This window comes from Macrotis lagotis, chromosome 4, assembly GCF_037893015.1.
Source record: "Macrotis lagotis isolate mMagLag1 chromosome 4, bilby.v1.9.chrom.fasta, whole genome shotgun sequence".
Lineage (NCBI taxonomy): Eukaryota > Metazoa > Chordata > Mammalia > Peramelemorphia > Peramelidae > Macrotis > Macrotis lagotis.
The window spans coordinates 152,241,097-152,254,639 of record NC_133661.1 but is presented as its reverse complement, the minus strand read 5'-3'; the positions used below and the strand labels follow the sequence as shown (position 1 = coordinate 152,254,639).

Genomic DNA, 13,543 nt, shown 5'->3' with positions numbered 1-13,543 from the left:
CCCTATCTGGCTGATTTAGAGAGAAAAAAAAAACCTGATAGATATGATTCTGTCTGTTGCCTAATAGGGTGGTTTAAGGGGAAATCAATGACTCCAAAAATCTAATTCTATTAATTCTCTCTCACACATTCTCTATCTCTCTGTCACAGACATATATACAAGGCAGCATTAGAAATCTAATGGGCTTTCCTTTAAAATGTAATTAGGGGCTGCTAGGTGGCGTAGTGGATAAAGCACCAGCCCTGGAGTCAGGAATACCTGGGTTCAAATCTGGTCTCAGACATTTAATAATTACCTAGCTGTGTGGCCTTGGGCAAGTCACTTAACCCCATTTGCCTTACAAAAAAACCCTAAAAAACAAAAACAAAAAAAAATAAAATGTAATTAAAGTAAAATAAAATAATTAAAGTAAAATTTAAAAAAATTCACATAAAGATGTTAGTGACTTTCCTTTATACTTGACTTAAAGTAATGAAAAAATGAAGTTATAACAGGAATGAGAAGTAGAGGAATATATGAAGGCAGCTTGTGTTTACTCCACAATTTTGCCTAAAGCTGGGCCCCAGTGTTTAATGGAAAGAATACAGACAAGTTGAGAAAAAATAATTTTGTGTGCATGTGTATACAGTATACAGTAATCATATACAATTTATATGTAAAAAGGACTAGAGAAATAGGATTAAGAAAAGAGAACTTAACATCAAACAAAAATAAAGAGCATGGACACTTTAGAAGAAATGGTTGGGGGGACATAGAGAAAATAGCTTTTATCTTCTAAAAATGTCTAAATAGAAGGAACAGGGGAGGGATAGGAAGATAAAAAAAATAACAAGCAAAGAGAAAAAAGCCTGAAAAGGAAAAAAAGTTGCACTGAGAATTATTCAGCTAAGGAATGTTTCCTTAGCAGTCATAATAGAAGCTATACAGATATATCCGTAAAGTAAGACAGAAAAGCACTTAAGGAAGGGTCCAAGGCTGAATTTACCTACCTTGGATTTATTTCAAAATGTAAGTTTATAAACACTAAAATACTAGATTTTAACTTTATCCTAAAGGTCTTCAGCTCCCTCTGCTGTTCACAAATGTCCTAATTTAGTTAGGTCAGGCTTTAGAAACAAAAGAATATATGTTAGTCAAGGATGACCCTTAAAATATATTGAGCACATAGAGGCAGCTAGGTGGTGCAGTGGATAAAGCACTGGCCCTGGAATCAGGAATACCTGGGTTCAAATCCGGTCTCAGACACTTAATAATTACCTGTGTGGCCTTGGGCAAGCCACTTAACCCCATTGCCTTGCAAAAACCAAAAAAATAAATAAAATAAAATATATTGGGCACATGAACTGAGATGTTTAGAGAGATGAACAGAACCAGAAGAACACCCTAGCAGCAACATGGGAGTGATGATCAACCTTAATGGACTTGCTCATACCAACAGGGCAACAATCAGGCACAATTCTGGGGTATCTGTGACAAAGAATGCCATCTGTATCCTGAGAAAGAATTGTGTAGTTTGAACAAAGACCAAGGACATTACCTTTAAATTAAAAAAAAATTCTTATTGTGTAATTCTGCTATATCTCATACTATATGTTTCTTCCTTAAGGATATGATTTCTCTCTCATCACATTCAACTTAGATCAATGCATACTATGGGGATGATGTAAAGACTAGCAAACTGCCTTTGGGGGGAGGGGAAGCAAGATTGGAGGAAAAATTGTAAAACTCAAAACAAATAAAACCTTTCTAAAAAAAATGTATTTGGCATAACCATAAGTCTCTAGATTGAACTGCCTGCTCCCATGGCATTAGCAATTATGTTTTATTTTCCAATAAGTTAATCAATTCAACAAAGCCTTCATTATAATAAGTAATTTTAAAGATTCTAGAAAGGGAAGGAAAATCTTGCCATATTTATTGCTAGGATTTTGGTAGCAATGTTTTGTTTTGTTTTCTTCCTACTAAGGAAAAGCTCCAGGCACAAACAGATACTGTTCCTTTCCCAACAAAGTAGATATTCTGCATACCAAGAAATAAAATGGCACATAGGTAAGTCCTGATTTGTTTTTTAAGTCTCCAGCACCTCCTTTAGATAAGCTTCTCCACATCTTTCTAAAATCCAGTTGCTATTACCTAGAAACAGAAGATTAGGAGCAAGAATAGACTTTAGATTATCAATCCCCCAACCATCCCCCTCCCTTTTTACCTTCTCATTTTACAACTGAGATAAAAATAAGCTCTGAAAAGGTCAAGGAAACAGGTAGGTAACACATCCAGGATTTAAATTGGGTTTTTCTGATCTAAAATTTAGTGTTCTTGGGGCAGCTAGGTGGCGTAGTGCATAAAGTACCAGCCCTGGAGTCAGGAGTACCTGGGTTCAAATCTGGTCTCAGACACTTAATAATTACCTAGCTGTGTGGCCTTGGGCAAGCCACTTAACCCCGTTTGCCTTGCAAAAAAAAAAAAAAATCATCTAAAATTTAGTTTTTTTTTTCATTTTTCATTACCCCAACTTGCCTTTTTCCATCTCAATGATATTCTGAGATGAAGTATTTGCAGGTTAGATCCACAAGTACATTTTGAGGGAAACAAACCAAATATTTCCCCACATAATAATCCCCCACTCACCTGTTCCTTAAATTGCTCTTGAGACAAGCAATCATTCAGGTCCACACAACCAAGGAGACATCCTGATGGATAATCACTAGGAAATTCCACGTCTGAATCAAGAATATGAAAAAGAATTTTATAAAGTTATATAAATCTGACAGTATCCTTCAGAAACTTGTTTTAAATGATAATCCTTTAACTTTTCCATGGGCAGCAAAGTGGCACTGTGGATAGAGAGAGTATCAGGCCTGGAGTCAGGAAGATTCATCTTACTGAGTTCAAATCTGGCCTCAGACGCTTACTAGCTGTGTGACCCTGAACAAATCTCTAAATCTTTCTGACCTCAGTTCCTCATCTGTAAAATGAGTTAGAGAAATAAACAGCAATCATGTAGCACAGCAATTAGAGCACTGGGCATGGGGCCAGGAAGACCTGAGTTCAAATCTGCTTCAGACACTTACTAGCTGTGTGATCCTGGGCAAGTCTCTTAACCCTATTTGCCTTAGTTTGTTCATCTGTAAAATGAGCTGGAGAAGAAAATAGCAAACCACTCCAGTATTTTTTCCAAGAAAAACCTCAAATGAAGTCATGAAGAATTAAAGAGAACTAAAATGACTGAAAAATAACAAACTTTTCAGCTGTTACTATCTTACTATGGAGAGTTCAGGAATTTGAAGGGGGTTTTTTTTAGGTTTTTTTTTTTTGCAAGGCAACTGGAGCTAAGTGCCTTGCCCAAGGCCACACAGCTAGGTAATTATTAAGTATCTGAGGCCAGATTTGAACTCAGGTACTCCTGACTCCAGGGCCGGTGCTCTATCCACTGCACCACCTAGCTGGCCCCTATTTCTTAGTCATTTTTCAAATGTTTATTACTACAGAGAATGTGGTCATAAATATTTTTCTTGTATATAGGTCCCTTCTACTCATTACTAACCTCTCTGAAGTATATGACAAAGTCGGTGAAACAAAGAATATAGTCAATTTAATCATTTTTATAGCTATTCCAAACTGGGGGCAGCTAGGTGGTACAGTGGATAGAGTACTGGCCTTGTAGTCAGGAGAATAGGAGTTTGAATCTAGCCTCAGACACTTGACTCTTACTAGCTGTGTGACCATGGGCAAATCACTTAACCGTCTCACATCCACAGCCATTCTCCAATCATCCTGATCCATATCGGGTCACTGGACTCAGATGGTTCTGGAGGAGAAAGTGAGCCTGGTGACCTAACATAGCCCTCCTTAGTCAAATCCAATTCATGTGCTTGAACATGGCATCACCTCCCTAATGTTGTGGTCATCTTCAAAAATGAAAGACAAACATCATAGCATAATCCCAAATTGCTTTCCAGAATAATTGGATCAATTCACACAGTTCCATAAAGAATACATTAATATGCTTCTCTTTGCACATCAATATTTTTCCTTATAATCCTACTTTCTCACATACCATCTCACATTCCAGTAACTGAGACACTGCTGACTCTCCACTGATTCAGTAACTTCAAAAATTGAATAATTTACCCATTATGAAGATCAGAGTCCTCAACCTCAAGCAGGTTACATTTTAATGTGCTACAGTCTCACCTTTAGTATTTCAAACTTGCTGAATTTCTTGTGATCAAAAGCATTCAAAGTTTTTTAGTAATGGGCAACATGATCAAAAATCCTTTTGTTCAAGACCCAAGGACTATTACCTTAAATTTAGAGAAAAAAACCCTTGTATCTTATTGTTTGATCTTGCTATCTCTTATACTTTGTTTCTTCCTTAAGGCTATGATTTCTCTTTCATCACACTCAATTTGGATCAATGGAAACAATGTAAAAACTGACAAATAGCCTTCTGTGGGGGTGAGGGGAGGGAAGTAAGATTAGGGGGAAAATTGTAAAATTCAAAATAATTATAATCTTTAAAAAAATCCTTTTGCTCCACCCATTTTTAATTGATAACAATGGTGAAATATAATTGGGTGAACTATGAAAACATATGAATGTTTCAGCACTTATATAAAAGAAGTTCAAAATTTTTTCATCAACTTTATATTTGTTTTTTTTTTTCCCCAAGGCAATGGGGTTAAGTGGCTTGCCCAAGGCCACACAGATAGGTAATTAATAAGTGTCTGAGGCCAGATTTGAACTCAGGTACTCCTGACTCCAAGGACAGTGCTCTATCCACTGCACCACCTAGCTGACCTCATCAACTTTATTCATATAAAAGTGCATAGTGAATGCTAGTCATTGACCAATTTCAATCAACTCAATGAAAACAATAAAATTTTATAAGTTAGACTACTCTTTTTTTAAAAAAAAGTTTTTTCAAGGCAAATGGGGTTAAGTGGCTTGCCCAAGGCCACACAGCTAGGTAATTATTAAGTGTCTGAGGCTGGATTTGGACCTGGGTGATCCTAGCTCCAGGGCTGGTGCTCTGTCCACTGTGCCACCTGGCCATACCTACAATTATTACAATTATTTTTTTTCATTTTAATTTTTTTCTCTCCCCTTTACTTTATCACTCAAGCAAGTCCATATTTTTTTTGGGAGAGGGGGTATTTTGTTTACTCTAAAACAAGAATATTTTATTAATGTATAAAAAAATTATTTGTACAAAATGAGAATAAATAAATATTAAAAAAAATCATACCAAGTCAAACTACAAACTGATTTTTAAAAAATTACTCTTTACAACAATCCAATAGGACTTTTCCTTTGAAGGAAGTTATGCTTACTACTAATTTTTGGTGAGGCCTTAAGGACAGAAATATTGTAATAGCATAACTTTAATTCCATTTATTTGATTTTTAAACCTATTTTTCAGTCTAGTCCTGGATCTCTTTCTGTTTCTTCAACAACAATGGCAGAGTGGCAACTGAGGAAACAGAGAATACTAACATTCCCATCATATTTTGACCATCAACAAACAATTTCACTACTGAAAATCTAAATAATAGAGCTTTTCCAAGTGATCAATGAATGGATGAATTCATTACTGAAAGGATGGAACCAAATCAAAAATCCTGACAGTTTTACTATAAATGAAACCAGAAGACAAAAGAAAGTTGCAGTGACATGAAAGGATAGTTCCACTGGGAGAGTATGTAGTACAGTTGTCTTTGTTTCACATCCTAGAGAAACAGGAAGCATTATTCTCTGGATTACTTAGTGACCTCACATGGCAATGATCATGAGAAGAATAAGCAAGGCGATCACCATGAAAGTAAGTGCAACGTCTGCATTAATGTCTGTTACAAAGAAGGATGCAAAGTAATTCTAAAAGTATTACTACAAAACTCCAAATTTAAGTCAATATATACTTTAATACTTCATGACTCTAAAACAAAGGTGACTGTAGTAGTAGTAGGTGAAAAACATAGTTCAGAAGTGAAAAACAAATGCAAAGGTTCATAAACTAGGGGCATATATTAAACAAAAGTCTCATATTTTCTTTCAGAACAGTTCGGGCATAAGATGTGAACATAAATAAATAAAAATGAAGTTAATTACATTTTAGCATAGAAAAAAGGATTGATTAGCAACATAGTAGTAATTTTGAAATTTGCTGTCTTATGTACAAAAAGGTCACTGACTTATGAGAGTAAAGACCAAAATCAATACCAGACTAGAATAATACAAATGAGAAACTATGGCATGCAATTGACCTGTATAAGTGAGTTGCTACTGCCAAAAATGAAATCATAAGAAAACAAATATCAAATAGGCTACTACCCTTCCTTAAGGACATTTAATTGATTTAAATCAATCGTAAGCTAAAAAAAAAAACAAAGGGGGAATATCAGTAAAGAACATGAACTCGTGTAAACTCTAATAGAAGTTATCAGGGACATTATTGCCTCATCAAGCAGCATAATTGGGAAAAATAAATTTCCAGAAAGCTTAGTGAAAGACTAATTTTGTCCAACCCAATGGCATTTAAGGATGAAATTTAAAGGATAACAATAGGAAAAATAAATTTAAGAATTTTTATAGCAAACATCAGAGTACCTGATAAATGAGGAAACAGAAATACTACTGAAGAAAACAAAGATGGGTAGAGTGATTGCTGAAATTTTGCTATATGAAACGACATAATTTTTGAGGCATTAAGGGACAAGCTATCAAAAAGATTGCAAGGAATACAAAAGTCTTGGGAAAATGTGAACCTGTAAAACAAAAAGGCATTTGAGAAAACATAAATATGAATTCAAATGCCTAGTTATCCAAATCTACAAAATTTTCATAAGAAAAATATACATGCATCAAGGGTATCACTGAAAAATGTAGGAGACAGGAAAAAGTAGATTTCTATAAATGTTGTTATACAGGCAATCCCATCTTTATGGTCACACAACTAACTAAAAGATAAAAAGGAACAAGATTGGACAGTGCTTATTTTTTAGTGATGATAAAGTACATTTGATTCAGTATAGCAAAAAACTTACTGTCTTAAAGGTTCCCATCTAAAAAAGATGAAAGACAACCATCATATATCAATAATAATAGGTAACCTCTATATAGTTCTTTCAATGTCAAGAGATTTACAATTATGTCATTTGATCTTCACAATTCAGGGAAGCTATTATTATTCCCATTTTACAGTCAGATATTGAGGCAAACAGCAATTAAATCCAGAGTCATATAGCTATTAAGTACCTGAGGACAAATTTTAACTAAGGTCTTTTTCCCTAATTCTAAGCCCAGTATGCTATTAACATCACTCAGCTGCCCCTAGGTAATTTTTTAGTGTGTTTTTTTGTTGGGGGAGAGAAAGAGGCAATTGGGGTTAAGTGACTTGTCCAAGGTCACAAAGCTAGTAAGTGACTAAAGACGCATTTGAACTCAGGTCCTCCTAACTTCAGGACCACTGTACCATCCAGTTGCTCTCACGTGAAATAAAACAAAATTTAAAGGATGTCATCAGGGAGATGTATGGCTGGAAAAAGTCAGCCAGTCATGAATAAGAGTGAGGGATATATAATGGACAGTTCTGATATTTCATTGTCAGAAGAACTAAAAAGTCCCAGCATACTCTGTGGACCTCTTGTGAAGGGTCTACAAGATGATATAATATAGATTCACAAGGAATGAGAGGGCTTGAATGAATTGTTCTTTAAATCACTTCAGAAAGTATTCACTTTGAATGTTTTGCATGCCTACACGTTTATAACCTATATCAAATTGCTAGCTTTCTCAATGAGAGGGTTGGGGCAAGAAGAAGGGAGAGAGAAAACAGAAAGGACTCACATTGATGAGATCGCAGACACAGGGAAATATTGTAGCTCTCACCTCATCATTTTTTTTCATGACAATCATATAAAATGGGAAGTATGAAGAATAAAGGAGTCCAAAAGATTTCAAAGATATTTTCTAGAATTCAAAACTTTCCAAAGTTGAGGAATTTTCATTTGTTATCTACTACATATGCCAATTAACTTTGCCTATATTAGGGAGATCTTCCCAGTCCAAAGGAGTTCCTAACAGACAATTTACTTTTACATTCAAAAGTCAGGATTATCATGTTTCTCAACACCAAAAGGTATTATCTTTTCGTTATCTAAACAAGATTAACATTTATTTCTGGTGCCCAAAGGGCACTACTATGTTATTTGATAATCTAACTTTAAAAAGTTGTTGATCCTTATCTGCTTCAAAGAATGTCTGTAGCTAAAATTTTCTTCTATCCAGAAAAGAAACAATAAAAACTATTAAGAGAACTATATTAAGTGAAAATAAAGTGAAACAGCTAACTCAACTTTAGCTAATAATATCCATCACTGCAATATTCACACAAAAGGAGGAAGTTACCTTTTCCAAGAAGAAGGCGGTATGTATCCTGCAGTTCTGAGATTTCTTGAGAGGAAGGTCTTTTGGCAGTTGCAGCTATCCATAGCCTTCCTCTGTGAGAAGTATACCAGGTTCTGCCCTCTACCCTAAATGGGATAAAAATTGAGCAGAAAGGATCTAATTTCCATTTTTATTGGGATTCCACAAGTCTTGAATAAAGAGTATCTAATTTGATTAAGATTTATTTAATTGGAGGCTTCTACAAAGTCTTGAACTGAGAAAAGAATCTTGGCATGTCAAGCTTATAACAGGCATAGTTTGTGAATACATTTTTATTCCACAATTCACTTTTGTTCTCTGAGTTTCTCAGTTCACCCTTGAATAAAAAAAAGACTTCTTTCCCAGATAATCCCATTTCTACATCCAATCCCAAATTACAGACATCTATAATCCTAACCTAAATCCTCCACTGTGCACAAAATAAAGAGTCCTTCTTCTTGTATATTGCATCCTTCCTCTTTTTTACTTACTTTTAAAGTCTTCTAGGTTATTTTCATATAACCATATTTCCTCAAGTATCTTTCCTCCTACTCCCTCCAAGTCATCCCATATAACAAATCATATTTTTAAAGACAGAAAAAAGAGGGGAAAAACATCAATATAACTAAACAAAATATCAAAAGTATAAAAATATGTGTAATGCATCACACTAGTGACCATTGAACCTCATCAATAGGGAATAGGTTCATCTCTTCTTTCAAGTCAGGCTTGCTATTTTTTTTTTTTAGGTTTTTGCAAAGCAAATGGGGTTAAGTGCTTGCCCAAGGCCACACAGCTAGGTCATTATTAAGTGTCTGAGACCGGATTTGAACCTAGGTACTCCTGACTCCAAGGCCGGTGCTTTATCCACTACGCCACCTATCCGCCCCCAGCTTGCTATTTTTTGCAAGATTCACATTTGATTATTTTTTGGGGGGGTTCTTTCTATACAACAATTTACACTTCTATAGACATGGTATATAATGTTTTCTTGGCTCAACATACTTCACTCTGCATCAGTTCATATAGCTCTTTCCATGCTCTTTTGTGTTCATCACACAGAAAAATTTCATTACATTCACATACCACAGTTTATTTAGGCATTTCCCAATTGATAGACATCTACCTTGTTTTTAATTCTTTGGTATTACAAAAGGTGTTGCCATAACTATTTTAGTATATGTGGCAGACTTACTTCTTTTCAGTGGCCCATTCGGGGAATAAGTCTAGAAATACAATATCTGAGCCAAAAGGGATGGACATTTTAGTCATTTTATTTGCGCTATTCCAAACTACTTCTCAAAAATGGCTGTACTGATTTTACAGCTTTACCAATAATGCATTAGAATATGTATCTTCCTAACAACACTGACAACAAGTAATCATTTCCAAATTCTATCATCTTTGCCAATTTGCAGGTTGTGAGGTATAATTTTAGGGTTGTTTTTAATTTGCATGTCTCTTATTATTAGTATCTTAAAGCATTCTTTCATGTGGTTGTTAACAGTTTCCAATTCTTTTGAAAGTTATTTCTTCAAATCCTTTGATGACTTACCCTTTGAGGAATGGCTTTTGTTCTAATATCTCTCTCTCTCTCTCTCTCTCTCTCTCTCTCTCTCTCTCTCTCTCTCTATGTGTATATATATATATATATATATATATATATATATACATACACACACACGCACACACACACACACACACACACACACACACAGAGATATGTATAGGTTTTAGATTACAAAAATCTTTTCTTCTTTAAAGAATAAAAGGTTTGCCTCCAATTGGAAGTTTTTCTAACTACTTCTCAAATTTCCCTGCACAATTCCTAATCCAAATCAAACTGCCACCACATTCACGTATTTTTGTCAGTATGTTAAGATATTTTTTGTCATTTGCTCTTTTAAAATGAAACCATAAATATGATAGTGCTACAATTCCTGTAGACAATCAAAAATATTTTGACTAATATGAATATATTCTCCTTTAAGTAAATAAAAAAGAATGTACTCATTTCCTTTCCCATTTATGTTCAAGTATTTAACGAGAACAAAGGAATCACAGGGTTATGTTTCTCCTTCACTTTAACCAAATGGAAAACAAATTTCTGACTGTATCATCTAAATCGAAATATTTGCTTCTGTCTAATGGGATTAATGTTTTTAGTTTTCTTCTATTAATAAAGTTTCTATGTTTCTACTGTGAATACCAAGAAGGGTCAAAGGTTGTACCCTCCCAGACTGAAAATTCATAAATACTACACTCCTATCCACAAACATGGTCAAAGCCATCAATTATATTTTTGTGGTATTAGTAGTTATGGTATTGGGTGCTGCTTGTTCTGTTCTTTTCAGTTGTAAAAAATGGCTGAATTAGATCCAAAATAGAATGAAACGTAAACATTCTGCCTTCCTTAGCAAAGAACAAGCTGTTCCGTTATTTACACTGGGAAAGGAAGACACCCACGTTCCAGAGAATGAAATGTGTAAAACAGATTTCTGAAGGCCTAGTCAGTCTGGAAAGCAGATGCAGACCCACCAGTCCCTATTATCATGCAAAAGAGAGATGAAACTTTTAGTCAAATGTATCTCCAAACATGATATATCTAAAGGACTGAGGGGTAAGAGTGATAGGGATATTATACACTAGCTTGGCAAGGAAATCATAACCATTATGGTTCACTCTTGTCTTATGACCAATAGGGGATCATTCTCACTTTCTGGGGATTGCTGAGGCATCATAATGAAAAAAGGAATTCACTGGAATTAAGAATCAAGAGAACTAAACCCTACTCCCATTCTGCCACTTACTAGCTGTGTCATCCTGAATACGTAATTTCATTTCTGCATCTTTGTTTTTTCCAACTATTATGAAAGAGGATCAGCTAACTCTAACATAAAGATGGTGATAAGAAACATCAGTTTCCACCCTCTGCCAGAAGTCAGGTGAAAAAAAGGTAAAACAGGAATATCAAGGGGAGTGTGTAGGCAAGTCACTTACTCTAAGACCAATAAATGAAGGCATTGGTCTAGATGACTACTTTGATCCAGTCCAATTCTAAATTCTTTGATCATTTTGCCTCATCCTTTTAATAACTCCTTCAAATCACAGCGTTTTTTCTTTAAAGATTTAACAAATTAATTTTTTTTCCTTTTGATTAAAGCAAAAAAATAGAAAAATACACAAAACTGGGTCAATTTCTTAAGGAAAAAAACCAAACAAGTCTGAAAGCTAAAGTGACAGGAACAAGTGCTTAGAGTGCTACAATATGTACTATAAAAGCAAAGCCAAGAAAAATATGATTTTTATGCCAGGATGGAAAGGAGTTGTACTCCACATCCTTCCACTGGCAGAATCTGCATCTGTGGGTTTCAAACTTTCTGCCCAAAAAATGCAGAGTGACACCTAGAATTCATTCCATTGTGTTTAATACATTTAGTACAGGAATTGGGATCCCTCCAAAGGAATTATGTAATGGACAATACTGGGGAACATCAATGGACTGACAGCAGAAAGGCAGCTGTCAACAAAATTTAGTACCATAATTACTTTCTCCTAGATGTAATATTACCTTTTAATACCCCTGACAAGCAGTGAGGCCCAGGGCTGGTGCATGCTGAGGCACCAACCATCATCAGAGATTTCCTGAAATTCTCGGTCCTGAATTCGAAGACGACTCCTCTCTGAGCTGTGCTCCAGATTAGAACCTGCTGAGAGAAGAGTCTTCCTCTGTGAAGCTGAGCTTGTCTGGTCTACCCACTATTTAAAAAAAAAAAAGCAAAAGTATAAGGTTTAATTAGTAGCCTTTGACGATCTTTACAGGGGTCAAAAAGTTCATAAAAAACTGATGCTTGCCATGGAAATTCCCAACCAAGTCTCAACTCTAATAGTATAAGGGATCATACTGGGAAAAATTCCCAGGAATTTCTATCTTATTTTTGCCTAATAAGATGGATATACCTAATGGAAGTGCAAAAGTTAGTTATAAAAGTCCATCATTCTATTTTCATTTTTTTTTGCAAGGCAATGGGGTTAAGTGACTTGCCCAAGGCCACACAACTAGGTAATTATTAAGTGTCTGAGACCAGATTTGAACTCAGGTACTCCTGACTCCAGGGCTGGTGCTCCACCTAGCTGCCCCCCCCCTTTTCATTTTTAAGAGTAGTATATTTTATACAAGTGTCTGTGTCAGCTGCTGGAGCAGCTATTATAGAAGTTGATGCAAATCCTTCAGAAAGTAATATGACAATATACAAGAAAATTTATAAATCCGAATGACCCAATGATGGCACAATTAGAAGAATGGATGAATAAACTGTGGTATAATTAAGAAGATATCAAATACTTTGTATAGTCTTATCTCTGATAAGAATTATTGCACAATGAGAATTGTCAAATATATAACTGTCAAAATTCTAGAAAAATATATAGAAGAGTTCAGAAAGAGGCACAAACTTTAATAAAATTTTTAAAAATTGTTTATAGTTTGGAGTTTATAGCTTTAGGTATAATTTAAAATTTTTGATTGTCTGAATGTTTGCATTTTTAACGGTTATTAAATTTAGAATTTTAAAATTAGCTCCCCAAAAATCCCTGTCCTAGGTCTTCTGCCTCTAAAGAATAGTACATCTCTATGAAAATCTGGTTTGCTGGAACCATTTCTATTTCCAAAATGATGAGACTACTCAGTTCCAAATTTCCCCCAAAAGCTAAACCACCTGAAAAAAAGATTCAAAATTCTGGCCCATATGTCTCTTCCTTTATAAAAAAGGTAGAGCCACATACTTACATTATAAGTGCTAAAACCAGAGAAAAATGCAACAGTTAACCATCTGGACTCAAAGGTCTCCCCCTTATTGCCAGATATGTGCTGAGGATAACTGTAAGTATAGGTAGAAAACAGACCCACACTTCACTGTTAAAGGACTTTCCTTACTTCTCAACAATGTAGAGATTTGCCTGTGGCACTGAGAAGTTAAATGAGTTGTCACAGTCAGTATCTATCAATGGTAACCCAGGACTTCCTAGTTTACAGATTAAGCAAGCAGTAAGCCCTTCCTATGAGCTAAGTACAGGAGATAAAAATACAAAAAATAAAACAATCCCCACACTTCACGAG

General features: G+C 35.0%; 1 protein-coding gene across 1 annotated transcript in view; it reads right to left on the bottom strand.

The window, feature by feature from the left end:
• TRIP4 (thyroid hormone receptor interactor 4) overlaps positions 1–13,543 on the bottom strand; it is a 54,197-nt gene that overhangs the window by 20,567 nt on the left and 20,087 nt on the right. The window contains exons 9-11 of the mRNA XM_074234390.1: positions 11,996–12,183; positions 8,407–8,531; positions 2,629–2,720 (exon numbers count right to left, since the gene is read on the bottom strand). Coding sequence (XP_074090491.1) covers positions 2,629–2,720; positions 8,407–8,531; positions 11,996–12,183 — 405 coding nt within the window. The remainder of the gene's footprint in view (positions 1–2,628; positions 2,721–8,406; positions 8,532–11,995; positions 12,184–13,543) is intronic.